At 35.3% G+C, this 27,470-nt stretch overlaps 1 protein-coding gene across 21 annotated transcripts in view; it reads left to right on the forward strand.

The window, feature by feature from the left end:
• PARD3 (par-3 family cell polarity regulator) overlaps positions 1 to 27,470 on the forward strand; it is a 592,143-nt gene that overhangs the window by 207,815 nt on the left and 356,858 nt on the right. For all 21 annotated transcript variants that reach the window (XM_054695018.1, XM_054695006.1, XM_054695015.1 and 18 more), the window contains exon 3: positions 12,913 to 13,093. In XM_054695018.1, the coding sequence (XP_054550993.1) occupies positions 12,913 to 13,093 (181 nt within the window). The remainder of the gene's footprint in view (positions 1 to 12,912; positions 13,094 to 27,470) is intronic.

The following is a 27,470-nucleotide window of genomic DNA, read 5'->3' on the forward strand; positions in this document are numbered from 1 at the left end:
TTTCTTTTCTCATACCTTTATTTTTGTACATTATTTGCAATATTTAAAACTAAGGAAGTGATCCTTCAGGTTTCTATTTTAGGATGGGAAATTTTCCACTACTGATTGTCAAATAAAAATAAAGTATTACAGTTTATGAGATTTGATTACCAAGAAATTTTAGTGATGTGTCATTTTTTCATGTTCATCAATGGAAGCATTGATGAATTGATTGGGGAGAATATAGGGAGAGTATGTGAGTATCTATGTTCTTTGACATAGTGTTACTTTATGAAAGATTTAGACTGATTTCTCCTGTGTTCTAGAGGGGGCACCTCATACAAACTCCTGTAGTGAGCTTAATGGTATAAGTTGATAGTAGAATAGGGTTATGATTGGAGCTTTAAAGGTGACTTGTGCTTTCAGTTTTTGTAACATTTGTGACTTGCTAGTTGGTTGGTGGGAGGAGGAATTGGGGTAGCTTGGGTATATAGACACAAGGTTATTCAGGTCAATGGAATAGGACCTGGCTTAGTTTATTAGGCTCTCTGAGGAGTGACCTTTCTATCCAAAGAACTCAAGTCTGCCTTGGTGGACTTACAAAATGGAGACAAAAATCCATTTGAACAAGAGAGTAGGGTAAGACCTTTTAAGTCTCTGTGATCCTGCCTGGTAGTTAGTAATTATGGTGCTGTGTTTCTGGGCTGTGCAATCACATCAACAACTTCCTGTCCCTTAGGTTTGTTGGTCAAGAATTAGGGAGAGTTGAGGAAGCGATACACACTTGACAGTGAACAGGGCAGTTTTCTTTGTTGGGCAAAAGATGGGAAGAATTACTTCAGTCATCCTTGGTCACTAAAGTTCAAGTAACCTTATGACTAGTGCTGTGAGTTTTGACGGTGTTTCTTTTAAGTATGTTTTAGAGTAAGACATTGAAAGATGTGTGTATGTAGGGGTGATACATGTATGTATGGTTTTGTCTTGTGTCCTAGTCCCTACCTATGTTGTTGGACTATAATTTAATTAAGATTTTTTTTTTTTACAAAAAAAAATTTTTGTAAAAAATTTATTTATGCATACAAGAACTGGAACCAGAGGTACAGGGGCTGAGAGAATTCACCAGAGACAGAGTGGGGAGCAGAACAGATGGATCTACTGAAATACACTGTTGAGGGGAGCAGCAGGAGAGACTGGAGTGGTCTGCTGCGCCATGTGGATCAGCCCCCTTGCTCTGATTGAACTCATGCTGCAATGGCTGGCAATAGCTTGACAGTAGCGAGACTTTAACCCCTGTGCCACCAGGGAGGACCCAGCTTTTTCTTTTTTTAACTTAAAAACCCCAGCTCCCAGACTTCAGCATATATTGCAGGAGCTGTTCTTGAGGGATTGTGTCATTTACTATTCACTAATGCAGCTCTTCCTGAATTCATGTGACACATATTTATTGTCTGGCTAATTTGACCACAGATCAAAACATCATGTTGTTGTATTCTATTATTATAACTTATGTTCAGATAGGTATATGTTAGAAGATTGGCAGAGTGGCAAGATAGGGAGGGCATATATCAGTGAATAACAGTTGTCCCTAGAATTTCAAGTTATGGAGCTGCAAGCTGAGACAGATTTGATGTTGATTCTCATTGTAAAATGGAGGCAAAGGATACCTAATGCTGCAATTCTTAAACTTAGCCAGTACAAAAAGTGATTACTAGCTATTATTGTGCTCATTGTATTTTATAATTCCTTTCTAAGTTTTATATTTTCGTATCAGTCAGAATATATGTAATTCTTATAACAATGAACAGAATTAATATGCATGTATAACATGTACAGTTTTTTAATGGCACACATGAAATTCTTATTCTTTTAGTAAGTTAGTTTTTATTGGTGTAGCTTGTATACTATTATGAAACATCATTGGTCTAAATATTTCTTTTACTATTGTTTAGCTTGCTCATCTAGTAAAACGGTAGCTCAATGTAGATGAGTTTTTAATGAATCATGATAGCAAGTAAGGCTCAGAGTACTATCTCTATGTCATTAAAGTACAGTCATTAGAAAGCTTACAAACTGACTTTATATATACATATCTTTTTCATGTTATATAATAATTAGTTATTATAACATTGTTTTTGCTTATTTCCCAATTTTCCCATTGTCTCTTGGATCAGAAGCTATGTGTGTTCATAAAATTGAAATAAATACCACTGCCTCCAATTTGGAGTCAAGCTATCTCTATGTGATTATTCAATTTGAGAATTATTTCACCCTCTTACTGTGCAGTTCTGCTTTTTATTAACACATAAGAAGTAGTTTAATGTAGTTGTGACCACATTGTTGGGTACCAGTGCATCAGTGGTACTTGGTAAATGGGGATGGAAGGCACAGAGCCTTACATTATATCTGACAAGTAGCTCAGCTTGCTTATGGCTGTAATGTGAACATTTCATTGTGATTTTTGGCTGACAGACTCAGGGCTATTAGTTGAGCATAAATCTTATGTTAGGAATTTAATTAATTTGAAGCCTCGATAGGTGGTAGTGTTTCAACCTGAGGACCAGATGAATTAAATCCCAGCTTTGAAATGTAAGCATCATGGCTGGGGACTGTCACAGGTGAATATATTTCATGTGATTTCTAGGTGAAGCAAGATGTCTTTATTAGGCACCTGTGACCGAAAAATATTAACTTAAAGGATGTTGTTAGATCTGTGGGGAGGTAACCTTTGGCCACCCACAGGTTGCAGCTTATGATGGTGGTGGTCTCCTAGTTCTTGTAGCAATGGGAATATCTTGCCCTCTCCTGTATATTATTTGAAAAGGCATGCTTAAATCTTTATATCATTAGTTTCCCTTCTTATTGAGTAAATAGCATGCTGCTCTAATCTATGAAAATATGCTAATATCTTGATTTCCATTTATATTTAATGTGATTTATGGGAGACAACTATAAATGAATTAAATTTTTAAAAAAAATATGGATAAAGGGAATTTCTGAAACCCAAATATTTGGTCTCTTTTAACATGTTTTTAAAATCACATCACTGAGTGAAAGGACCAAAAAAAAAAAGTAAAAATATATAATGATATGTGTAATAGTAATTATAGAAATTTACAGATTGACCTATGGAGGGGGGTGAAATTAATTTTAAGATAGTGATGCTAAATAATAACAGCGAATTACATGTCATGAAACAGCCTCACTTCCATTATAAAATCCATGAATTTCCAGCTACTTGATTTTTATTGGTAATTTTCAGAAAAATTGCAATGACTCAATATTTGTACACATACCTTTCTGTTGCATTTTTTCTTTATTGGAGCTCTGCCCATCAAGCCTCCCAGCCGTTGCTCAGAGATGTATGTTACGTGATACCTTCATTACTTTAATAGGGTTCAAAAGCATCACCATAATAGTACTGTGTTAGGAAGATTATTGAAGAATGCTTCAAACAGAGTTCCCTGTCAGAAACACTGTCAAAGTGCATTTTCTCTTTCGTGTTTCTTGCTGGTTTGTTTTGATGCTGTAGATGAAGTAATTCAATTCCATCTGGCATACTCATTGAGGTCACTCGTGTTCCATATGTAAAGATATGGTCTTAACAGCATCTGCAAACTCTTGTGTTTTTCAGTTTTTTTCCATGTGCTTTGGACCTTCTTCAGGGCTAAAAATGTATTGCCTTTCTAATAAATTATAAATTTTCATTTTAAAATCAAACAATTCATATAGTTGAATGGCAAGGAACAGCTTTGAGACCATGATAATAAACTTCATTGATATATTATGCCTCTATATGAAGAAATTAACAGAGGCAGAAAGAAATCGCTCAAGGGCTATGGAAATAAAATTACTTAAGCATGTGTGGAGTCTGAGAATTCTTTGAGACCTCATATAGTCAACTATTTTCCAGTGTGAAGGCAGAATATATAACATCTTTTTTTTTTTCTATTACAAAGTTCTTCTGATTAAGATTGAATGATAATATCACTGGCATGGAATTTTTAACATCTTGCCTACCCTTAAATATGTTCAGAAAATTTTAGGTGTTGGTATCAAAATTACATGAATTTGGTAAGGTGGGTCATTACCTTTGGTTATTCAAGACTGAGCAGAATATGTATAAAGATTTGAAGATGATGATAATTTGCAGATTGCCAGGGCTAATGATATGTCAGATGCTCCAGGGGGGAGAATTAGGAGAAAATAGTATCTTTGAAGTTAGACAGATTGGATTTCTAATCTCAGATTCATTCTATACTTATTTATAATTAAACTCTGGTCAAATTAATTGTGATGATTCTCAGTTTTCTTTTCTGTAAATTGAAATATAAACGCTGCTTTGTTATATATGATGAGTTGGAATGATTTAGAGCACCTGCAAGGAACTTCTGTGATTATTGCAAAGTTGATTTTTTTCTAGCAAATCTTTTTTCCTTTTCCTGTTTTTTCCTTGCCTCTCCTTGGTGGGTAGAAGACCCCTGTTCCAGTCTTCAGTTACCCTTGAGACAGAGCCTCAGTTTTATAGAAGTATATTTTTATCATTCACCACAATATAATTTATTGACAGCTAATAGTAAATGTGTGCTTTCTGTGTTTTGAAACTCAGTTTACCTTGTATTTGTCACAAGTCTGGGCAGGCAGGTATTGGAACTATATTAGTTTTCTATTGCTGCTGTAACAAATTACCACAAACTGGGTACTTCATTTATTAACTTACAGTTCTGTAGATAGAAATCTGATGTGGGTTTCATTGCACTAAAAGTCATGGTTGCATTGGAGTTGCTTTCTTTTCTGGAGACTCTGGTGAAAAATCCATTTCTTCCTCCCTTTCTTGACCCATTATTTTCTTCATTTTTAAAGCCAGTTATAACCCTTCTCTACACATTGCCACATCTCTTTGTGAGCTCAGTCTGGGAAGGTTCTGTGCTTTTCCCATTTCATGTATTAGGGTGGTCCCAGCAGATATTCCAGGGTATTTTCCCCCTTTTAAGGTCCTTGACCTTTTTTTTTTATAATAAATTTTATTTTTATATTCCCCATACAATTTCAACCCCCCCATTTTGACCCCAATCCCTCCCCTCCCTCCACCCACACCCCCAAAAGTGTCTCTGGTTCATAGATTTTTGTTGATTTTGATTTTCACTTTCTTATAGTTATTCATTTTCCTGGTCTCTTATTTAAGTTTTCTAGATTCCTGCTATGAGTGAGACCATCCGGTATTTTTCTTTTTCTTTCTGGCTTATTTCGCTGAGCATGATCCCTTTCAGCGCCATCCATGTTGCTGCAAATTGCATGTGTTTATCTTTTTTGAATGCTGAGTAATATTCCATGGTATATATGTACCACATCTTCTTGATCCAGTCATCTATTTTTGGGCATTTGGGCTGTTTCCAAAGCTTAGCTATTGTAAATAGTGCTGCTATAAACATAGGGGTGCAGGTGTTCTTTGGAATTGATGTTTCTGTGTCCTTTGGGTAAATACCTAGGAGTGGAATTGCTGGATCATATGGAAGCTCTATGTTTAGTAGGTCCAGAAATCTCCACACAGCTCTCCATAGTGGTTGGACCAGTTTGCACTCCCACCACCAGTGCGGAAGAGTTCCTTTTTCTCCACACCCTCGCCAACATTTGTTGTTGCTAGTTTTTTTAATATGTGCCATTCTCACTGGTGTCAGATGGTATCTCATGGTAGTTTTGATTTGCATTTCCCTGATGACAAGTGATGTTGAACATTTTTTCATATGCCTGTTGGCCATTTGCATTTCCTCTTCAGAGAAGTTTCTTTTTAGCTCTTCTGCCCATTTTTTGACTGGATTATTTTCTTTGTTGTTGTTGAGTCTCATCAGCTCTTTGCAGATTTTTGTGATCAATCCTTTATCATTAGTGTTGTGTGCAAAAATGTTCTCCCAGTCAGTGGGGTTTCTCTTTGTTTTTGTTATTGTCTCTTTTGCTGTGCAGAAGCTCTTTAATTTGATGTAGTCCCAGCTGTTTATCTTTGCCTTCACTATCACTGCTTTGGGTGATGTGTCTGTAAAGATGTCTTTGATGTGCAAATCACGTAGTGTTTCACCTATATTTCCTTCTATGTATTTTATGGTTTCAGGTTTTATGTCTAGTTCTTTAATCCATTTTGAGTTGGTTTTTGTGTATGGTGTGAGGTAGTAGTCAAGCTTCATTCTTTTGCATGTAGCGGCCCAGTTTTCCCAGCACCATTTATTGAACAGACTTTCTTTGCTCCAATGCATAGTCTTTGCTCCTTTGTCAAAGATTAGTTGACCATAATCTGTGGGTTTATTTCTGGATTTTGTATTCAATTCCATTGGTCTGTGTGTCTGTTCTTGTTCCAATACCATGCAGTTTTGATGATTATGGCTTTGTAGTATAGCCTGAAATCAGGGAGTGTGATGCCTCCATTCCCTTCTTTTTTTTTTTTCAGGAGAGCTTTGGCTATTCGGGGTGTTTGGTGATTCCATATGAATTTCATCAATAATTGTTCTATTTCTTTGAAGAATGCCATTGAGATTTTGATTGGAATAGCATTGAATCGGTATATTGCTTTTGGTAGGATGGCCATTTTAATAATGTTTATTCTTCCAATCCATGAGCAGGGGATATCTTTCCATTTCTTTGTATCTTCTTCTATTTCTTTTAACAGTGTTTTATAGTTTTCTTTGTATAGATCCTTTACCTCTTTTGTTAGATTTATTCCCAAGTATTTGATTTTTTTTTGTTTCGATAATAAAGGGGATGGTTTTTTCATTTCTTCTTCTTCAGATTTATTGTTAGTGTATAGGAAGGCTTCTGACTTTTGCATGTTGATTTTGTATCCTACCACTTTGCTGAACTGATTGATGAGTTCAGTTAGTTTTTCTATGGAGTTTTTGGGGTTCTCTATGTATATTATCATATCATCTGCAAACAGTGATAGTTTGACTTCTTCTTTTCCTATTTGGATTCCTTGTATGTCTTTCTCTTGTTTTATTGCTCTGGCTAGGACTTCCAGTATTATATTGAAAAGCAGTGGTGAGAGTGGACATCCTTGTCTTGTTCCAGATCTTAATGGAAATGCTTTCAGCTTTTCACCCTTGAGAATGATACTGGCTGTTGGCTTGTCGTATATGGCCTTTATGATGTTGAGGTATGTTCCTTGTATCCCAAGAATTTCAAGGGCTTTTATCATGAATGGGTGTTGCACTTTGTCGAAAGCTTTCTCAGCATCTATTGATATTATCATATGGTTTTTGTATTTCTTTTTGTTGATGTGTTGGATAACATTGATTGATTTTCGGATGTTGAACCATCCTTGTGTCCCTGGCATGAATCCTACTTGGTCGTGGTGAATTACCTTATGGATACACTGTTGGATTCTGATAGCTAAAATTTTATTGAGGATTTTTGCATCAGTGTTCATTAGGGAGATTGGCCTATAGTTTTCTTTTTTTGTGTTGTCCTTGTTCGGTTTTGGTATTAGTGTAATGTTGGCTTCATAGAACGTGTTAGGTATTATATACCTTCCTTCTCAATTTTTTGGAAGAGTTTGTGAAGGATAGGCACCAATTCGTCTCTGAATGTTTGGTAGAATTCATTTGTAAATCCATCAGGTCCTGGGCTTTTGTTTTTGGGGAGGTTTTTGATTACCATTTCAATTTCGCTAATTGTAATTGGTCTGTTTAGGTGTTCTATTTCTTCTTTCTCTAGCTTTGGGTGATTGTAGAGTTGTAGGAATTTGTCCATCTCCTCTAGATTGTTGAACTTGTTACATATAACTGTTCATAGTAGTTATTAATTATTCTTTTGATTTCTCTGTGTCCGTTGTGATTTCTCCTCTTTCATTTATGATCCTGTTTATTGTGCTTTCTCCCTTTTTGCCCTTATGAGCCTTGCTAGGGGTTTATCTATTTTATTTATTTTTTCGAAGAACCAGCTCTTGGTTTCATTGATATTTTGGATTGTTTTTTTAGTTTCAATTTCATTTATTTCTGCTTTGGTTTTTATTATTTCTTTTCTTCTACTGGTTTTGGGGTTTTTTTGTTGTTCTTTTTCTAGATCTTTGAGCTTCGAGATTAGGTTGTTTCTTTGAGTTCTTTCTTGTTTCTTGATGTGAGCATCTATTGCTATATATTTTCCTCTTATTACTGCTTTTGCTGCATCCCATACATTTAGGAAATTGGTGTCCTCCTTGTCATTCAATTCAAAGAATTTTTTAATTTCTTCTTTTATCTCCTCGTTAGTCCAGTGGACTTCCAGTAGTGTGGGTTTCAATCTCCACGAGGTAGGAGAGTTCCTTGCCTTCTTTTTATGGTTTATTTCTAGTTTGATGCCTTCATGGTCAGAAAAGATGGTTGGTATGATTTCAATCTTGGTGTATCTGTTGATGTTTGTCTTGTGCCCCAGTATATGATTGATCCTAGAGAATGATCCGTGTGCGCTTGAGAAAAATGTATACTCAGATTTTTTTGGGTTTAGTGTTCTGTATATGTCTGTTAAGCCCAAGCACTCTAGATCCTTATTTAGAGCTTTAGTGTCTTTACTTATTTTTTGTCTTGTTGATCTATCCATTGTTGATAGTGGTGTGTTGAAGTCTCCTACTACGTATGTGTTTTCTCTGATGTCTGTTTGCAGAGATTCCAATAGTTGTCTGATATATTTTGGTGCTCCTTCGTTTGGTGAATATGTTAATGAGTGTTATTTCTTCTTGAAGTATTGTCCCCTTGATCATAATGTAATGACCACTGGGGTCTCTTTTTATATTTTTAAGTTTGAAATCTGTTTTATCTGATATGAGTATAGCTGTTCCTGCTTTCTTTTTTGGTCCATTTGCTTGTAGAATTGTTTTCCATCCTTTAACTTTGAGTCTATTTTTATCTTTTGCAGCTAAATGTGTTTCCTGGAGACAGCAAAAGGTTGGGTTTTGTTTCTTAATGCAGCCTGCAACTCTGTGTCTTTTTATTGAAGAGTTTAGTCCATTTACATTTAGAGTTAGTATTGATATGTTAGCATCTGTATTTGCCATTGTGTTTGTCTTTCCTTTGATTTTATTTATTTATTCTTTTAATAACTTTCTTTGGCCTTCTTTTGTTGTTATTCGTCCCTCTGAGGTTCTGGCTTTAGGACTCCTTGTAGTATTTTTTGGAGTGGGGGTTTAGTCGTAATAAAATTCCACAGTTTCTGTTTGTCTGGGAAGGTCCTTATTCTTTCTTCAAAGAGGAAGGAGAGCTTTGCGGGATAGAGTATTCTTGGTTGGCATCTGTTTTCTTGGAGTCTGTTGACTATGTCCCTCCACTCTCTCCTTGCCCGTAGTGTTTCTTCAGAGAAGTATGATGTCAGTCTGATTGGTTTCCCTTTGAATGTTATGTTTCTTCCCTCTTGTTAGTTTCATTATTTTTTCCTTGTCTTGGATTCTTGGGAGCTTTACTATTATGTGTCTTGCTGTATTTTTCCTTTCGTCATGGAAGTTTGGTGGTGTTCTTGTTTCTTGTATATCAATTTTCAGATCCTTCTTCGCGTTTGGGAAGTTCTCTTCAATTATATCCATGAATGTTTTCTCTGTTCCTACATCTCTCTCCTTTCCTTCTGGGATTCCTATAACTCTTATATTTCCTTTCCTCATGGAGTCAGATAGTTCCCGAAGTCTTTCTTCGGTCTTTTTCCTTCGTACTTCTCCTTCCTTTTCTGTTTTAGTTCTTTTTATTTCTGTGTCTTCAAGATTACTTATTCGTTCTTCCATTTCATCTATTCTGCTTTCATTGCTTTTCCCAGAGTTCTTTAGCATCTCCATTAATTCTTTGATCTCCTGCATTTCTTTTACTTCCCTCTTTAGGGACTCAATTTCATTCTTCTGGTCATTAATTATTTTCCTCTTATCATTGTTTTCCTTTAGGACTTCTGTCAGTTTTTTAATCACAGCAATTTTGAATTCTCTATCTGGAAGGCTCAGAAGTTCTTCCAAATTACTGTCATTGCAATCTGGTAGATGGTTTTCTTTTTGCGGTGTGCTTTTTTGCTGAGGAGTTGTTGGGTTGCATGTGGTTTTTCTATTCCCTACTGCCTGTTTTCTAATTTGCCGTATTCCTTGTGACACTGTGTTGCTGATACTAGCCGGCATCTTGGGCGTCCTTCCCAGCTCACCACTGGCTCCTCTGGGGAACTTCTGCTGGGTTCACAAGTCTCCAGCAAAGAAAGGTCCCTGCTGCAAAATGGCGATGCGGGAACGCACTCCCCTGCACGCCCCGTCTGCCCCAGCAGTGGGTGCTGCTCCCCTCTGGGCTGGAACTGCAGGCTAGAAGGTGCCCGGCATGGGCAAGCCTCCCAGCTTACCTTTGTCTCCTCGGTGAGCCTTCTGCTGGGTTCACAAAGTCTCCAGCAAGAAAGGTCCCTGCTGCAAAATGCCAGTGCCGGGGACGCGCTCCCCTGCACTCCTGGTCTCGGTCCTTGACCTTTTGACACAGAAAGTTAACACCCACAGGTTCTAGGCATTTGGGCATAGATGATAATGGGTAATATTCTGCTTTAACAGCCCCCCCCTTTTTTTTTGAGATGAGGAAAGTACATGGATTTACCAATAGTTGTCCAAGAAATAAGATCTGAGCTCTTTTTCTTTCTGAATGTAGGTCTCTTTGATTCTGAACTGTATGCTCTTAATCACATTACTACATGCAATTTTGGGCTTTCAGCTAATATTTTTACCATTAGAGAGGCTTCCCTTGATCCAAGTGGTTTATAAGCGTTTGTATATGATGTTTATGTAACAGATATTCGGTTGGAGCATTCTGATGTTTTAGAGGTACAAAAGTGGGAAATGTGTTCTTAAGTTTAGAGTTAATTTATTATGGGTTTTATCCCAAATTCAATCTATCTTTACTCATGGAGATCTGACATTTGAATGGGTTAGAGAGAGATTAATAACTATTGAAAGTAAAATGAACTTTCAAAATAATTTTAGTCATTTACAGCAGTTGAAGACTTCATCTGTTAAAATATGGATTTGAATCACATTCACAAATTCAAAAGCAGACATTTCCTTTATTTTGAAGGCCACAGTAGAAATTTTTACACATGTTTTTGTGTGAAGATCTTGTTTTCTTTTCTGTGTTACTATATTCTTATAGAGTAGATTTTCTAAAATTACATATCCACCCCAATTTAACACAAAATTACTTCATATCTGCACCTGGCACTTAAATTGTGGTTTAAAAGAAAGCTGAGGGATTGTGTTATTGGCATATTGCAAATTGCCAACTGTGATTTTGCCACTGAAATTTAAACAGCATTTGTTCATGATACAGTCCAGATTTCATAATACTTTGTTTTCTTAAACTACTGGAGATAATTTTTGAAACTAATATGCATGTATAAGTTTGTCCATCACATGTTGCATTTAAAGATTCATTCTTTGTTATTTTCTATTTCCATTTAGAGTTTGTAGAAAGGACTTGATTTTCAGAGAAAATAGCATTTGTTAAAAGTTAATAATAAAACTTAATATTTCATTTGCTTCCAATTCAGCACCAAACTGTCCCAACAGAGCAACTTCAAAATACATACTAAAGCACAGATAGTGAGAGAAGACTGATGACATTGAAATCAAGTATCAAAAATCAGAATCCCTTTAAAGAGCTTGAAATGATTGTTATTAGTTTGTCAGGGTTGTAAAAGAATCCTGACATTTAGTTTTATGTCCCAAATCAAGATTTTATAATTGCTCTTGCTAGAGGAATGAACAATCTAGTTGAGGGCTGCAAATTTGTTGTCTCTGGGTCAAATTTAGCTCAATACTTCCTTTGTAAATTAAGTTTTATTTACAGGGAAATCCTTGACAGTCATTGGCATCAAACAGGCTGATTTTATTACTGTATGTGAAAAGTTTTTGTATGTATCCTTTCATTTTTCATAATTGTTAGGGAATTCATTCCATGTTTGTGTTGCTTATTATAAGATTAGGTGACCCAACCCCTCATCCTACTTTGATTTCTTTTTACCATGTAACCTCCACCTGGATTGTTCATCAGGTTTTTAGATTTGATACCACTTCAGTGTGGTTATATTATTCATTTGTAGCATAGTTAAGTTTATTTGTGTTGCATTTTAGATCAGTATCTTCTATCTCACCTTGCCATTCTCATTGATTTCAATTATTTATATTTCAGTTTTAATAATTTGAATTTGGCATGTTTTTTTTAAAGTGGGTAACAGAACAGGCAGATTGATTGAAATACGCTGCCGAGGGGAACAGCGGACAAGCAAGGAGAGGTCTGCTGCCCCATATGTGAGTTTACTCCCTGGTCGGGCGTTGAACTCGTGCTGCAGCGGCTGCGGATAGCTTCATAGTGCTGAGACTTATCCTCTTGCACCACCAGGGAGACCCCTGAATTTGGTATTTTAATTTTGATTTTACAAGTCAAAGTTACAGGAAAAGATATTTTAAAAGTATCATTGTGTCACTGTCCATTCCCATTCTCTTTCCACCCTATACCCACTCAATATAGGCAGTTCTCATGAATTCTTTCATCCTTCCTATATTTCTTATATACAAATTAGTAAGTACATGTATAGCCTTTCGTTGCTCTATCTTTCTATATAAAAGGTAACTTTTATACACACACAACTATTCTCTCCTTCCCCCCCATCCTTTTAATATATCCATTACAAATATTATACTACCCACTTCCTTTATTTAGCATTTATGATATAGAACTTTTATTATTTTTCACCTATAGAATTTTGGACATGAAGTATAAAACTTAGGAATGTAAAAATAAAGCATCAAAATTCAGGGAAAGGTTATTTTTGGTAAGATTTCCTTTCTCAAACTTAACATTCCTGGGTACATAAATATTAATATTTTTCCTCTTTAGATTTATGTCAAATATGGTGTTATTTTTTGGAAGTGATTTTGAAGGCCTTTGTAAATGCAAATTTACCTTTTCTTTATAGCTGGTAGCAGTGTTTGATGAGCAAGATCCACATCATGGAGGGGATGGCACCAGTGCCAGCTCTACAGGCACCCAGAGTCCAGAGATATTTGGCAGTGAGCTTGGCACCAACAATGTTTCAGCCTTTCAGCCTTACCAAGTAACAAGTGAAATTGAGGTCACACCTTCAGTCCTTCGTGCAAGTAAGTGAAAGCTCGCTCTTCTCCGCACATTTCATCTTAATTTACAGGAATGCCAACTTTTGTTATTCAGCTATGCTCCTGTGAATGGAATTCATTATCTGTTTTTATCAAAAATTGATGAAGTTTAGAACCTGAACAAATGTCTTTTGCAAGAGAGATAGCTAAGATGGTTACATTTGAACTGATAGAATATTCTTTCTTTAGGCTTTTTATTGTTTACACAATGTAAAAGTGATGTTACCTGAATTTTTCTTTGCATGTATTTCATCTGAATGATAGGACAGATAGAAATAATTAAAATATTTCACATGGAAACAAAAGGTATATTTGATTGATAATCACATACAAACTTTACTTGAACCTTTAGAATACAATCTCCAGGAAATGATACAGAGAACATGAGGAATCCTAGGGCCTGGGGTACTCAAATTCCAGTTCACTTGCTTGAATAATTCTGTCATCCATTCCTGGATATTTTACTCAGAAACGTGAGGTACTTACTAGAAACTATTTAGTGTTAATAATTGTATAATCTTATAATTGAGCTATTGTTAAAAGTAAAGCAGTTCAAGAAATTGATAAATTAAAAATATTTTATCTTTTAGTTAACTCTGACTAGAAATAGTTCAGTTTCTCAAGTAAAAACTGGTCTTTGTGCTTTTGTTGACAATCATAAGTAGACCTTCATCTATCGATAGGAAATAATATATACTAATAAGTCTATAATAATATATACAATAATCTATTGGGTATAGGTAGTAATATTTAGAATATATCATTTATTCTTCTAAAATGCATCCTTATTCCCCATTTTTGCATTGGTTATAATCTATAGCATTTTGGAAATTTATACAATTTCGTAAATTGTTTTTGCTTCCATTTTCCCTTGAGCATATATATGAGGAAAGCAGGAAAGAGCATCAATTTAGTAGTTAACAAATCCAGTGGTCCATCAGAAACCACAGACTAACACATGCCATATAGAGATGTAGAGAACTGAAAAGGTACATTGTGTGTGATGGGACATGTAAGTGATCCCTGAACGATAGTGTATGGATGCAGACCAATGATAACCTCTTCCTAAAACTGCTTTCTCTCATTTGCATTAGAAATGTTTACAAGGGAGACTTCTTAGGTACTATGAAATGTGTTTCCAAGGAAGCTTGAACTGGTACAGACACTATAAGGTATTTTTGTTGAACATTTCTTTATATTCAGGAGATTTATGTTTCTTGAAACAACATGTAGAAACACAAACAGTTTGAATTAATTTTATGGGAATAATATCTGGTTGCTACATTGACATGCCATTTAAAAAACATTATGCTGCATTTACTTAGGGCAGTGATTAAAAAGGGTGAGGCATATATCATGTGTAGTATACAAGTAATATGTAGTTAAGATATACATTATTTTAGTAGCTTATTAAACTCATGAAGTAGTGATTATCTATTTAGAATAAACTTGTATATAAAAAGTAGATTGCCTAAACTTAAAGAAAATTTGAATTAAATTATAGTACAGTTAATTTAGACCCCTGATATTAATTATATATTATCTTTATGTGAGTAATTGTACCCTACTATATATATTGTAGTTGAATATAATGCTTTTTTTTTTTAAAGTTTTTTTTTTTTTATAGAGGCATGTTTTTATTTATTTATTTGTTTGTTTGTTTTGTTTATACATGCACTGGGTACAGTCAGAAGCGCGGGAGGGTGAGAGAATTCACCAGAGCCAGAGCGGGGAGCAGAGCAGGCAGAAGGACCGAAGTACACTGCTGAGGGGAGCAGCGGGCGGCAGGAGAGGTCTGCGTGCCATGTGGGACCCTCCTCCCATGGCCGGGGAGCAGCCGGGGATCGAACCGGCACTGCAGAGGCCGCGGGCAGCTTCGCAACCCAGCGCTCAACCGCTGCGCCACCGGGGAGGCCCTGAATATAATGCTTTTCATTGTATTACTACTGTAGTTTTGCATGGGTTTTATGCTAAATGCACCTTTAATTTAGGTGCATCTTTAAAATGTCAGTGCAAAGGTAAATTCTGACTTTATATTAAGAAGAATTTGAATGGCATGCTTCCCATCAAATTTTATCAGTTGAATTTTCCTGGACTCAAAATAATTTCTAAATTTTGTCCACGTTAGACTGGCTCTATGTCTTAAAGATTGAGTGTTTTCAACCTGAAATAACTTTCTCTTGTTTTTGTCCACAGAAAAAATTACATTTGAAATGAAGTTATTGTTTTGTATCTACCAGTGGGAGAATATGCAGATCTTACTTTTTTGTTCTGATTTTTGTAGGCTAAGGTTATTTAGAGTTTATGACCTTGGTAGGCTTTGGATAAGTGCATGTTAAATAATTACTAAATACAAGACTTAGTGACTAGGTAAAAGTTACCTATTACATGCGACTCACATGTAATATCTCACATGTATCTATTAAGTTGATATTTAATACTGTATAATAGCATTCAGTCAAACAAAACAAATTTGGATTGTGCTGATCAGGCATTATGCTCTGTGATGAGTTGTATTAATAAGATCTAATCCTTGTCATCAAGGAATTTCTTTAATGGTTTTACTTATTTTACTTATTTACTTATTTTCTTATTGCTAGATAAGAAAATAAAGAAATCAACTGAGTAATAACTGACTCTAATTAGGTGGATGGGTTATAAAGGATTTCAGATAAACTCTTAACTTTTGTTTTGAAGAGAAGAAAAGTTTTCTCACCAAGGACTTCACTCTTCTCTTAGGTTTCATAAGCAATTGATGGAAACTGAGAAAAGTATATGGAGAACGATTTTTCCCCCCCTCAATAAACAGTAGATAATAAGTGTGAGTATTAAGATAAGGCTTAGGTGGTTCAATATGCAAAATTCTCATACCTTGAGAGCTTTCTGCTTTTGACCTTGAACTTTATTGTGGTATATGCATATGTCTAGAATCAAAGACCAACTCAGTAACTGAACATTCCTGATATCCAGAGTGTGCTCTAGAAATAGCATTTTATATTAAAAGGGCTTGGATCTTCTTGGGGAAATTGCTGTAGGCAGGCCTGAGAGGAAAGGGATGAGATGATCCTAGAGGACCACCCTGTAATGTCAGAAAATAAGGAAGCTATGAAAGAAACTAAAGTTATATCAGAAGGTCCCAGTAATCAACTTGAGCCAAGATGGACAAAACGAAGTTTGATAAGGACAATAATGGTAGTGTATTGAAGTAAGGTAAAAGATGATATGAACCAACATGTTATTTGGAAAACTGATAGAAAGAATCAGGTATTTATCCTGCATTTCCTATATGAGTGTTATTACTGAGGAACCAAATAATACATGAGTGGGAAGTTTCTTTTTATAGATGTATTGCAGCTAGTAAATGAAGAAATTACAGAATTGCGGTATTACTTTTACAACTCCTGTTGAATTAATGGGTTTAGGAGTTGATCATTCACTATTGCTAATGTACAAAAAAATAACCATACACTGGCGAGTCACATAAGCATTGTGTGCCTCTTGCTGGAAGACTACAATGCTTCCTATGTAGTTGTCTTGAGAAAGAAATTGTTTTTATTTTATTGTCAAAGGTTATAGTAGCTTTATATATGGTTCATAAATTGTATCTTCATCTTGGTTTTTCTTCCGCATAGAATTAATACATCATTTAAAGTTTCTTCCCCAAAGCATGGTAGAATTTACCTGTGAAGTTAAGCATGTCTACTGTTGTGATTGTAGTAAAATTTAAAGTACTGCTATCTGTATTTTATTTTTTTCAATACACTTGAAGTCTTTCTGAACAAATAAAATACAAAAATAACGGGGGGGAACTTAAACATAAATTTGATTAAACATCTAGATTCAACTGCCATTTTTTAGGAAATATAGAGCATGGTGAAGCACATTTGAAATTCTGTAAGCATTTCTGTGTTGGCAGAGGATAGCTGTAGATGAACTACCTGGACGCCAGGTATCCTGTAGGATTGTTAGGAAATATTTATGTGGCTTTCTGTGGTCATATCTAATCTGGAAGCAGAATCAAAAATTAAGGAAACTGGGGCCTCCTTGGTGGCACAGGGGTTAAAGTCTCAGCACTATCAAGCTGTCACCAACCACTGTGGCCTGGGTTTGATCCCAGGCCAGGGAGCTAACCCACATGGCACAGCAGAAGTCTCCTGTCTCACCTGCTGCTCTCCTCAGTGCTGTGTTTCAGTAGATACACCTGTTCTGCTCCGCACTCTGTTTTTGGTGAATCCTCTCAACTCCTGCACCTCTGACCTAGACCCCAGTTCTTGTATGCATAAATAAATCTTCAAAAAAATTAGGGAAATCGTTACCCAGTATTCACCTATACCCCTTTGTTTTCATGCCATTTTAATCCATTTTTAAGGGAAGATGCATGCAGAATGTGGAGATCTTGGCCTTAAATTCTTTAAGCTGTGTGGTGATCCGCATGTGTCATTTCAACCTGTTTAACTTTTTCAAAGCTATGTTAATATTAATTTTAATTATTTTTATCACTGCAAAAACTTTTCTGAAATGGTGCAGCTTAATTACTTTTTCTGAAATGCTGCTTGGTTTTGCCAGCTTCCTATTGTAACTTTGAGAATTTAAACAGAGATCAATAATTTTTACAGATGGACTGTATCATGCAATTTTTCTTGCTCAAGAATGTAGATTAATTTTACCTTGCTAGGAAGTCCAAAATCTTTGATTTAGGCATCTATCCTCTTAACATTAACTGGTATTAGAATATATTTTTCAAATTTGATTTAAATAGGTATTGAAAATAGGAATAATATTCCTATTGTATTTTCTTTTAATTTGTGAAGTGGAGCATGGCATACAAATGGTATTCTCAGTATTTCAAATAATTACCTTCTTACTGTGCAAGTTCTATTCAGCATCTAAAACCCATCCAGTTTTGTTGTAGATGCAATCTGATTATTACATGTTGACAAGGTCATATATCTATTAATTGGATTGGAGATGGGATACAAAATTGCTGTAATTATTGTAATTTTCTTGCTAATTGCAGGGTTGGTGGTGAATATTTTACTTCTGCAAAATGAAAAACAGTATTCCATCAGAAGTTGTTTTGTGGGGTTTCATACATTTTGTTTTATATCTTTGGTGCTTTTTGCCCACAGAGTTTCCCTTTTTGTGTGTCTTTTTGTGTATTGATCTGCCTGTGAATGTCAGAAAGCTCATTGGCAAGGGGTCACTGGAAGCAGGCAAAGGCAGAACACTCAGTAGTACTCTTAGGTGCCTCTTTGTTCTGCTGCCAGGGTACCTCTATTGTTTATTTATAATTTGGAGTACTCTCTTCTCAGACCTATAATAAAGGTTGGATGGGTAAGATTCAATTGAAAGAGGAATCCTCTTCTCTTTTCTCTTCACCTGTGCCCCATTCAGACTTACTCCATGAAATTAGCATTTTTAAGATTAAATACAGATTGTTTATGTGTTCATTATTCACATTAAAAATTAAGTGCATCATTCGTCAGCTCACTTAGTATCATAAACAGGACTTATTTTGCATATGGTTTCTCTTGTTGTATTTTTACTTTATTTTGAATTAAGTGAGCTTCCAAAAGCCAAATGACATTTTAAAAACAATGGTATGTACACAAGGTGCATGCATTTGGAGAACTGCAGATGGGTGTGTACTGTGCTACTGAGGGGGTGTTGGAAGCTCACTGCAGAAGATGGTAAAAGAAGACTGATGTTTATTCCCTGCTGAAATATAAACTGGAGGCGCAGGTGAAAATTGCCAAACCTAATGAGCAATTTGGCAGAGAAGAGGGGCTGTCAGGAGATAGCAGTTCAGCAGCAGATTCACTGTCTGTGAACCAACTTGTTTGTTCCGGAGGACTACATTTAAATCCATAAATAAAATCTTCGTTTCCATTGATACTTGGTACCATTAAGAAGGTTTTATTTTATTCTTCAGTTTTCCAATTAAGTAACAAGCCATCAACATAGGTAATTTTAGTTGTAAAATTATTTTTAAACTGACCTTTTCACATTTCATCCAGTAATAAAAATGAGTAAGTACATTTTCCTCACATCAAAACATAAGCAACATTAGGTTTAAAAACATACTAATACAATGTAAATGATCACTTGCTTCATTGGTCTAAAACATTCTGTCTGTGTTGTTTATGTTGGAACCTGCAAAGGTAACCTTATAGTGTTTTCAATGTAGTGTCATTTATAATATTCTAGTTTACCCAAAAATCCTTTCCTTCCAGTGAGCACATGAAAATGTAGATATTGGCATGGCCTCTCCCTCTTGAGGTTGTCAGTAAATTCCATAACATAAGCAGGGCATTTTGAAAAGATTTCTGTACCTTTGTAGGATACAACATTATTGGTGGAAACTTCTGCATCTACTTGCTCTATTTCTATCTTTGGGAAACTGAGTTCAATGAAGGAAGCTTACATAATCTATGTTTAAGACATAAACACAGCTGAGGTCTTCCTATTCAAGACAGATGGAGTTATTGCCAAAAATGTAGTAACGCTTTACTTGATCTCAAGATCCCTTGTTTGTTTCTTTGTGGCCTTTCTAAATTCTTGACTCTAGACCAAAACATTTTTGTAGTACCTCGCTGGCATTAATATTTCTGAGTTATCTTTCAGAAAAAAAAAAAAAGTTTGCCTCTACCATGATTTAATTGTGTCTATATGAAAAATTTATTTTTAATTCTCCCACATATGTAATGCAATATTTTATGCTATATAATAGTGACTGTCAGTTCACTGGATAGAGGAGTATTACTTTTTGGACATTCTCTCCCCCAAGTAATTAGGTGAACTTGGGCTTGTAGTTATCAAGAGTTACCTGAACAGCCTATCCATTTGAAAAGAATTGCCCATAGGAGTTTCACAATCCCACTGATGGGGGAATCGCTACACCTTCCACACACCTTAAGGGAGAGTGATTTACAGGATCCACCAAAAGTTATCTTTGAACTTAGAACCAAAAAATGTAGAAGTGGATTCGATGGGCAGAAAGCTGTCTGCATTAGTGAAAACCCACTAAACTTTAGGGAAGATCAGTTTTACAGATTCATTTTTTTCCAGAAGGCTATATCCCACAGCCCAGTTACTCTATCCTTTCTCACTTTCTTTTTGTCCGTGGCCAGTATAGATCACTTGATCCTGAGATCTTACCTGGCCAACTTTTCTTTTTATTGGAACATACCTTGTTCATTCAGTTATAGTTTCTGTTTATCAAATTTAGAAACACTTGAAAATTTTGACACTGACACTTGAAAATTTTTAATGGTAATGTAACTATTTAGAAACTACAACCTAAATTAAAGCTAGAAAGCCCATTTCTAAATGGCAATAAGAAGTACATTACATAGAAAAAATAATTTCATGAAAATATTTTAATAGACATGATTCAATTGTAAGCAGGTTTCTTTTTCACTTTAATCTTGCATTCTAACCAGGTATCTGGTTAATATTTTTAGTACTAATGGATGTCACAGAGAAACGCATGTTGTGGATTATTTTGTCAGCATGAAAGCTTGGCAGATAAAATCTCTCAGTTGCTGTACTTGATATAGAGCTCTTTGTTTACTTCTTGTGATATGTTTACTTATTTGTATTTTTCACTGCTTTTAATGTTTAGAAAATAGCTTTGGATTCCCAGTTAAGTTTGCTGCTGGGTGATTTCTGTAACCAGCTGGCAATGGGTATCATATCTCAGAATCTTTGTGTCAATCCCATATGGGGAAGGACTGAGAGGAAACTATGCAAAAGGCACAAAGTTCTTGGTAAATGTGCCTCTGCTATTTTTACCTTTTATGGCTTTTCCCTGGAATGGAAAACTAATAGTCTCTCAGAGGGGCACATTTTAAAGAAAAGTAACCCTAATTTATCATGTTATTTGTATTTTTCTGTTTGTAAATTCATTTATTCTGATTTATACCCTAAGAATCGATTAATTCTTTATCAATTCTTTGTCTACATACTATCATATAGCTTTCCTCCTTAATAACCTGAGAGATGCATTGTGTGTGCATAGTATGGCTTGTGAGTATGTAAGTGTACATGAGTGTGTGTGCTCGAGGAACATGGGAGAGAAGATCAAGAGTGCCTTCCCTTCAAGGGATCTTTTTTGTAAAACTCTGTGTCTTGGATTTGATATTCCTTTAAATATTTTCCTTATGATGGCATTTGACAAGCACTTAAGCTTAAATAAATCTAAAATTTTCTTAACTCAAAAAAGGGGGATTATCCTTCCATTATTTTTTTTTTTTTTTTTTATAGAGGCATGTTTATTTATTTATTTATTTATTTGTTTGTCTTGTTTTTGTTTATACATGCACTGGGTACAGTCAGAAGCGCGGGAGGGTGAGAGAATTCACCAGAGCCAGAGCGGGAAGCAGAGCAGGCAGAAGGACCGAAGCACACTGCTGAGGGGAGCAGCGGGCGGCAGGAGAGGTCTGCGCGCCATGTGGGACCCTCGCTGGTGGCCGGGGAGCAGCCGGGGATCGAACCGGCGCCGCCGAGGCCGCGGGCAGCTTCGCAACCCAGTGCTCAACCGCTGCGCCACCGGGGAGGCCCCCCTTCCATTATTTTTGCTATTTCTCTCTCTTGGGCTCATAAATCCAAACTATCTCTCTTGGTTATTCATAAGTACTGTCACACTGTGTATTCCCAGCATGAGATTCCTTCTATTTGTGTTCTCTTTAAATTGTGGAACATTTTCTGCACCCTAAATTTCCTATCTGTTTTAGAGATTAAAAAACCACAATCTGTTACTTTTTCAATTAAATAATAACAATCAAAACAGCTTGTTTCCCATGCTACAATTGTTTCTACTGCATCATATAAGATTTTTCTTATATTAATTGTCATACCCTAGTAATAAATAAATAAATATAAATAAATATTATATATACATATTATTTTGCCAGGGTGCATGGGGAAATTCCTCCCCCCTATCTGGGTTCATTTAAGGCTTTATTGATGATCAAATTAACATCAGACAGATCACTAGGAGAAAAGGTCAAAATTTAATATCATGTATATGTATTATATATATGGATGGTATATATTTATATAAACATGTATGATATGTATATATCACATGCTGAATTTACATGATTGTAAATTCTAATGAATAATGGAGTACACATATTTATTCTGTGTTTAGGGACCTAAGGTGTCAAGGAGAGACTGGTGGGAGACTTAACATGATAGACAAGAAAGATGTTATCTAATCTTTACTTTCAAAGTGAATATGGATGCATGAATATGCATATGAGATTCTCAGAGACTAAGTTCATTGATAGACCTACACCCAGATGGTACCCCCAGACTACATTCTTCTAGGTCATAAATTGGGGAGTGCTTCTGAGTCACTTATAATTCCAAAACTACAGATTAAAACTGGATTGAATCCTGAGTAGGGCGTCTGTGATCCATGTTTATAAGATTTGAGAGGGTCATGTGGCTGCTCTGAAGAGTTAAGGGAGAGCCAGGTGTGTACCTGCTTTTGGTGTCTAGTCAGAAAAGTTACCAGGTTGCTTTCCTTATTTCTCTGCTTCATCTAAAATTTACCCCCTTTCCTCATCAGAATTGGGTGATTTACTGAATTAGAATAGTGTATTTGTCCCTAGTTTTGAAGAACAGGCTGTATACTGTAATTTTGTGTGTGTATGTGAATGTGTATGTATATGTGTATTAGTTTTCGATTCCTGCTATAAAAAATTACCATAAACTTGTTGGTTTAAAATAACATAAGTATTTTACTATTCTCTAAGTTAGGGTCTCACAGATGACTCTGTTTCTCCTGGATGCTCTTGGGGTGAGTCTGTTTCCTTGCCTTGTAGCTCTTTGAGCTCCCTACATTCCTTCCCTCCTGCCGCCTTTTTCCATCTCTAGCACCAGAGTCCTTGCATCTCTTTCACTCTTCTGCACTCATGTCCCACTTTATTTCCATTGCCCCTCACTTCCATTTCTTAAAGATTCATGTGATTACATTGGGCCCACTTGGATAATCCAGGATAATTTTTTCAGGTCCATGCCTTTATTTATTTTTTTTAAAAAAGATTTATTTATTTATACAAGCACTGGGTACAGTCAGAAGCGCGGGAGGGTGAGAGAATTCACCAGAGCCAGAGTGGGGAACAGAACAGGCAGAAGGACTGAAGTACACTGCTGAAGGGAGCAGCGGGTGACAGGAGAGGTCTGCGTGCCATGTGGGACCCTCGCCGGTGGCTGGGGATCGAACTGGTGCTGCAGAGGCTGCAGGCAGCTTCACAGCCCAGCGCTCAATCACTGCACCACCAGGGCCCCCATGTCTTTATTTTAATCATGTATGTGAAATGCTTTTTGCCATGAGAGGTAACATGGGAGTTCAGGGAGTAGGATGTGGCTCTATCTTTGAGGGCCATTCTTCTGCCTACCACATGCTACATATATTTTAATATTGTGAAGTACTATAGGAAAAAAAAAAAAAACTTGTTTTATGTGTGAAAGTCATTGTTTTCCCTGATCAGCTGATCTTCTGATCTGCTGTCTCATATGACAATGAGTGCCTGACCCAACAACATTTGTGTGATGGTCATCTAAGTATGGTGGGAAGAAAACTAATGCAGAGTGGGGTAACCTACCTCATTAATAAGTAGTTGAGATCATTTGTTATTTAGGTGAGCCATGTGGAACAATTTTTTATAAAATAAATCTAGCCATTATATAATTTGATTTGCTTGATAGAAATAATCTATGTTAACCAATTTGGAGATTTATCTCTTTTGCATGATTAAATAGGAATTTTTATGATAATTGACTTTTATGCTAGAAGTATAAAATTTTGATTAGAAAAAATTATGTATAATATGTGAGTACTGAAAACATTATGTAATTTATTCTCTTCCCTCTTCCCGTCCTCATGATTTTTTTTTTTAATGCTAAAAGTTTTTGTAAAAATTTACTTTAGTTATGTTTTAGTTCTTTTTATAAGGAATCTGAACAATGACTACTAGGATAATTTCATCAATGGATGGAACTCATTAGTATTGAATGTAATTTTCATATATGAAACTATCCGTTCCAATTTTTGAGCTATTTTGGAAATTTCTGGTAATTTTCTGTTGTATATACTTTAAAGTGATTAGCTCCAATGAGTCTTCATGACTGCATTCATTTAAAGAATTTTTTGATTGCCTTGTTTTCCGCTTTCAATTGTCAAAAAATGGATTCTGGGGCACTTATCAGTCTTTTAAAGAATTAACTTTTTGTAAACATTGTATCCTTTTCTATTTTTGTGTGTCCTTATATCCTCCTTTACTGTGTAGCTACTGGTGTACCTCTCTAGCTATGTAAGTTTTTATAAAGCAAGAATAATATCTTAATCTTCCCCATGTGACTGCAGCTTACTCAATATGTTACATTTAACAAGTATACTTACCCTTTCCTCTCAGCCCCAAGGCACTGACAGTGGTAAACACAGGAAGGTCATCAAGGGTGAGCTTGGTCAGAGTTGATTCAGTGGGGTATATGCATTTTAATTTGCATTCTAGATAATATAACACGATAAAAGACTATTCATATTTGCTAAATATAAAATTTCAGCTAATCCAAATTCAAAGGTATATTTGGTCATTTCATTTTATTTAACAATGTGCTAGCATTCTTTGGAATGTTTTTTACAATGAAGAAATGCTTTTTGTTTCTTCAACACAGAAATCCATCTTCATTCATTTCCTTTATTACCTAGACCTACTAAATTGCTGTCCCCTCCCCTTTTTTTAAACTATCTTAGAACAAAACTCAATTACCTCAGAAGAGAAGTTTGGTTTAACTGTATATAATTTCATAGTTATGGATATTATCCATTACCAACTTTAAAGACAGACTGTATACTTAAGAGAAAAAAGAAAATTAAGAAGCTGGGTGAATTGGTGAAGGAAATTCTATGGGGACTACACCTGAGGGGGGAGATAGCAAACATTGTTTAAAAATGAACAATGATGTAAAATATATATAAATAAATACATTTAAAAATAAATCCATACATGAAGAAAAAAAGAAGCTTTTGAGGTAAAAAAATTAACTGTTGGGCACAATTTTGTCTCATGAACTTGACTGTGGTAGATGTTGAATCTTCTTTACTTCTATATAGTAAGTGATGCTTTGCCATCCTGGCAATGAAAAGCTTGATATAGATAGTCTACTTTTTTATGCAAGAGTCAAAATTATCATTACAATGATGCACTACTATAAGTGTCTGGAAATGGGGTGTGTGTATTGCTGTGATTCCTTGCCTTTATTTTTCCGCATTCACAAGTAGTATCATTATTTACTGAAAACTGAGCTTTGATATATAGTTATTTTTATTTGAAATATACACAGCAACATTTGAAAGTACTAGATGATTTGAAAATATTTTTTATAAAGCTAATGTTACAATTTTTATAGGATTATTGTGTTCCTAAATAGATGAAATGTTTTATTTTCTAGGCTTATATTTATAAACTCCTGTCAGTGAAATAAATACTCACAGACCACACGTGTGCAACACTCACAGTTAACATGAATAACTTTCAGTTATTCATGAGGTGAAGCCAGTAAATAGTGATGTCTCTACATTTACATGTGACTACTTTTATAATTAGCTTTCATTTACTAGAGTTTCAAGCTTTTGATTTTTTTGCCACTCATATTTGCAATTTTTTTTTCTGTTTTCTCATCTACAATCAACTGGTAAATAGGAAATCAAAATACATGAGAGTATATTTCACAATTCTTTACTGTTAGTGTGTATTACTTCATTGCTTTTTGAAATGATCGACAAGATACATTAGGATAAAATGCAACTGTTTTATACCCTTAACTTGATTATGATCTAATGTCCTCATCTTTCTGAAAAATGGAAGAAATCAGAAAACAGTAGTACTTATTACTTACTCATCCCAAAGTAACACACATCTAAGTAAATGGGTTTCAAACCCCTTCTAGATTCACTAATCATGTTACATTTTATGTCTTTAACTTGTGAGAAACAGCATTTTAGGAGACTTGACTCTGCAAATTTTTTCAGTAAAACTAAATCTCTTCTGAATGAATGTTTTATAAAGTCAGCACAGCATATTCTAAAGAGATTTATTCAACTGTAGCACAAAAAATATTATGGAAGTCATTATGATGAGTATGTGACTTTGGGCAACTTTCCCTTTTTTAAGAATTTAACCCTCATTGCAAAAAAAACTATTATTCAGTATCATTACATTGAGTAATTTTCCTTTGTCTGTATAATTTTATACCTTGCAAGACCATTTGTCTTTTGTTAAGTTTTTTATTATAGAAAATTTCAAGCGTAAACAAGACTAAAGAGATTATAATGAAATTTCATACCAACCTCTTAGGTCTAACAATTTTCAATTTACATCCAGTCTTGCTTCATCAATATTCCTTCAAACTCTCCAGAAATGATTATCTTAAAGCAAATTCCAGATCTCATGTCATTTTCTCTGAAAACAATTCAATATATATTTCTAAAAGATAAAACTTTAAAAATACATGTAATACTACTTTTTAAAAAAGACAACACATAGTTAATGTTGTATTTTTCTTTTTTAAGGTATTTATTTATACAAGAACTGGGGTATAGGTCAGGAGGGTGAGAGAATTCACCAGAGTGAGTGGGGAGCAGAACAGGCAGACAACCGAAATATACTGCTGAGGGGAGCAGCAGGCGAGGCAGGAGAGGTCTGCTGCACCATGTGGGTATCTCCCTGACCAGCCGGGAATCGAACCCATGCTGCAGAGACTGCGGACAACTTCCCAGGACAGCATTTAACCCACTGTGCCACCGGGGAGGCCCCTAATGCTGTATTATTATGCTTTGTTTTATAAGTGTGGATTTTTAAATTTGACTTATTTAAATAATGATCCAAAGAAAAGACATTTGCATTTGATTAATATGTATCTTTCATTACACAGTCGTGTGTACACACATACAAACGTGTGTGCTTATACACACAGGTACCTACTCCAATTTATTTATTGAAATTGAGTTATTTTTCCTGTGGTTTCCCACTGTCTGGATTTAGTTGAATTTATCCTGTGTTATCCTTTGTTCTTTTACGCCCTGTATTGCTTATAAACTGGTAGATTTTAATGTAATTTGATTTGATCCTGGCTTAAATTTTTGACTATAGTATCTTGAGGTAGTGTATTGTTCCATCAAGAGATGCATAAAAATTCCAGTTGCTCCTTATTTTGTGATATTAGCAGCAGTGGCCATTATTACCTAAATTCATTATTTTGTAATGTTTGTAGCATGTTGTTATTTCTGTCTTTGCTAACTAGTATAGATCCATGACAAGAATTTTTTCCTTGTCAACTAGTTTATTGC

The sequence above is a fragment of the Talpa occidentalis genome, unplaced genomic scaffold (genome assembly GCF_014898055.3).
Source record: "Talpa occidentalis isolate TD23 unplaced genomic scaffold, MPIMG_talOcc4v2.1 talOcc4.14, whole genome shotgun sequence".
Lineage (NCBI taxonomy): Eukaryota > Metazoa > Chordata > Mammalia > Eulipotyphla > Talpidae > Talpa > Talpa occidentalis.